The sequence below is a fragment of the Phaseolus vulgaris genome, chromosome 3, assembly GCF_051622355.1.
Source record: "Phaseolus vulgaris cultivar YP4 chromosome 3, ASM5162235v1, whole genome shotgun sequence".
Taxonomy (NCBI): Eukaryota; Viridiplantae; Streptophyta; class Magnoliopsida; order Fabales; family Fabaceae; genus Phaseolus; species Phaseolus vulgaris.
In genome coordinates this window covers 33,106,034-33,108,698 of record NC_143500.1, presented here as the reverse complement: position 1 = coordinate 33,108,698, position 2,665 = coordinate 33,106,034, and the positions used below count along the sequence as shown (strand labels likewise).

The 2,665-nt window shown below is 31.4% G+C and overlaps 1 protein-coding gene across 1 annotated transcript; it reads right to left on the bottom strand.

Moving 5' to 3' along the window:
• Positions 1–1,495: 1,495 nt before the first annotated feature.
• Positions 1,496–2,421, bottom strand: LOC150028798 (uncharacterized). Its single transcript, XM_090300447.1, has one exon. It carries the CDS (start codon positions 2,065–2,067, stop codon positions 1,828–1,830), a length of 240 nt encoding a protein of 79 aa, XP_090156573.1. The 5' UTR covers positions 2,068–2,421; the 3' UTR covers positions 1,496–1,827.
• Between the last annotated feature and the right edge of the window lie 244 nt (positions 2,422–2,665).

Here is a 2,665-nt window from a genome sequence, read left to right as displayed (position 1 = left end):
AATTAATTAATTATTATATTAATTAAATTAAATATTATTTTACAATTTAAAAAATTATTAGTATTTTTAGTTTTTATTATTGATAAATAATTTTTAAATTAGTATTTAACTAACTACCAATTTTATAATATATTAATAGATAGTTAAAATTTTGGTAGTTAATTATGTATTAAGTATTTAATGATTTTTTTAAATTTTTTATTAATTTTATGTTTTAATAGTTTTTATTTTCTGTAACAAAGTGTCTTTATGTATAAATCATCACTCTCCTAAGCTAGACACGTGTAAAATTATTGTAGGGCTTAAAGTTTAAACCATATTTGTGAAGTTTATTTAGATAAATTTCCAGGTAAATATTTCTGAAAATATTCTCTATAAATTAAAATTAATTCATAAATTCAAATCAAATTTTAAAAAATTGAAGTAGAAAAATTTGTTCCAATTAGTTATTGCATATGTTAATATTAGTTTATATATAAAATAATTGTAACTAATACATAAATTTATTTTATTTTTAATGTTTAATATAGTTTTACATTACTTAAAATTGATGTCAATGTTATTTATATACACTTTTTTTTCTCTGGACAAAATTATGACGGTCATCAATATGCGTTTAAAAAGCTAAAGAAACAACGTAAAAAGAGATGACTTGATGAGTGTTTGTTTGTAATTAATCCGGTTTAGTGAAGTGTGTACGAGGGTTTTTTCTCTAATACGGTCTTCACTACCATGGTAATAGATACTAAAGTACTAATCAATAGGATAATTAAAAACTCTTAAACGTAAGATAGTAGAACTTCAAGATTTCAACAAAATCTTTATATAACCTATATATTTAACTTTTTCAATTTATAAAAAATAAATAGTAAGACTTAATTATTAACTTATAAACTTGACCAGGTAGTAGATGGATTCTCTCCAACCGAATTTCGTCTAACCCTAAGTTGTTGAACTTGTCAGTCACTGCATACGCAATTAGAGATGAAAGAGAATGAAATACGTGGTCCAGAATATGTTTATGTTTATGTTTATGGAGTGTGGCGTTGAATATTTTCTTGGCAACTTTGCCCCCACACACTCGTTAAGACAAATTAGGTCAGCAATGTTGCAGAACTTATGGATATGCATTTTGCTAACCGAACTAACACGACACCTGTGCCGACATCAACTTTTTTTCAAATTACTCACTTAATCTGATCATGTGTACCAATTCTGGACAACCTCGACAAAGAACAACCATTGAAGGGCTATACAAATTAAAATTACTAATCACTACTGAGTCTAAATTTTTCGGGTAACAATGTTATAATTCACGCAGTTTGCTGCTAAATATTCTTCTTTTAGGATTTTAATCAAGAAATTTGAGATAATTATTAGCTGCAAATCAATGGCCAAAGCAGGAATGATGCAGTCTCGGATAAGGCCTTGATATTAGAATAGCATGCACATTTTGAAATCATATTAAATTGCGGAAAATTAAGCTCAGGTAGTATGATAAAGAAAGTTGTAACAAGAACGTTACTTTTCATTGAAGGCTTTTTTATTTTTAATAACAACGAATGGAGAGAAGACAAAACAAAAGTATAATTAGTTTTTACATTATTACTGACCACACACGTTATTTTAGCAGCTATCTAGTGAGTTTGGATCCACACCTCGAGTGAGAACCACCACACCCAGATGAAAGAGCGTGACATTACATTGGCAGGTAGAGAGAGGGAGGGATAGGAGAGAGGTATGAAGCAAGTGTAACTGGTCTGAGTTATTAAAGGAAGCTACTTTGATGAATGAAGAGCAAGAAAGAAAGGGTTTGTAATTTGTGTTTCAGGATGCAATTTGATGCTCAGAGTCACTGACTCGTGAGGCATAGAATCTAGCAATGAAAGCAGATGCTTTCCTGTCAATACCAGGCTCAGCAACCCAACGCCCTCTATCCTCATCACTTGCAAAGTGCCTTCTGCTATTATCATCGTAATTATAGTAGTAATCATCCTTGCTGTTTGAGAAACAAGACTTGAACATGCCACAAAAGGAGAAGGATGATGACTTCTTATTAGCCCCCATATATATTATGTCCCTTCTCTCTTCTTTCCTTCTTCTTCTTCTTCTTCTTCTTTCTGATTTGCAAGAGTAACTCACTTAACACTCACAAAACACACACACCCTATGCTTTTCAAGGAATCAACTTGAAGCACTTAGCAAAGTGTGATGTAGCTCTTGCTGATCTGTGTGTGCTGGTTGGTTTTGGCATGGAATATCAGTGGCCGTATTTATAGGGTACAGGAAAGTCACATGCAAGCACCAGATGCACATACAAGTTTTACTGCCAAAAGGGACGGTCAGGATTCCCTGAAATGACTAATAAGAATGGATATCATGGTTGTAAAAATTGAAAAAAAAAAGCATAAGCGTTCTTGTCCTCTCCCTTGCTGATATACACAGTGCTAACTTTGCTTTTCTAGCTATATCATAACTTTGTTTCCCCACACAAAAGATGCCTTCTCCTTTTTTTCTTATATAAATAATGCCTACGGAATTAGATTACTATGTCCACTCCCATTTCGGTTGAATGTATAGGTCACTTTACCTCTCTCTATACACGTCCTTATAATTTCCCTAGGTTTTACTTCCTTTCTGCTTAATTCTTCATTTTCTATGGATT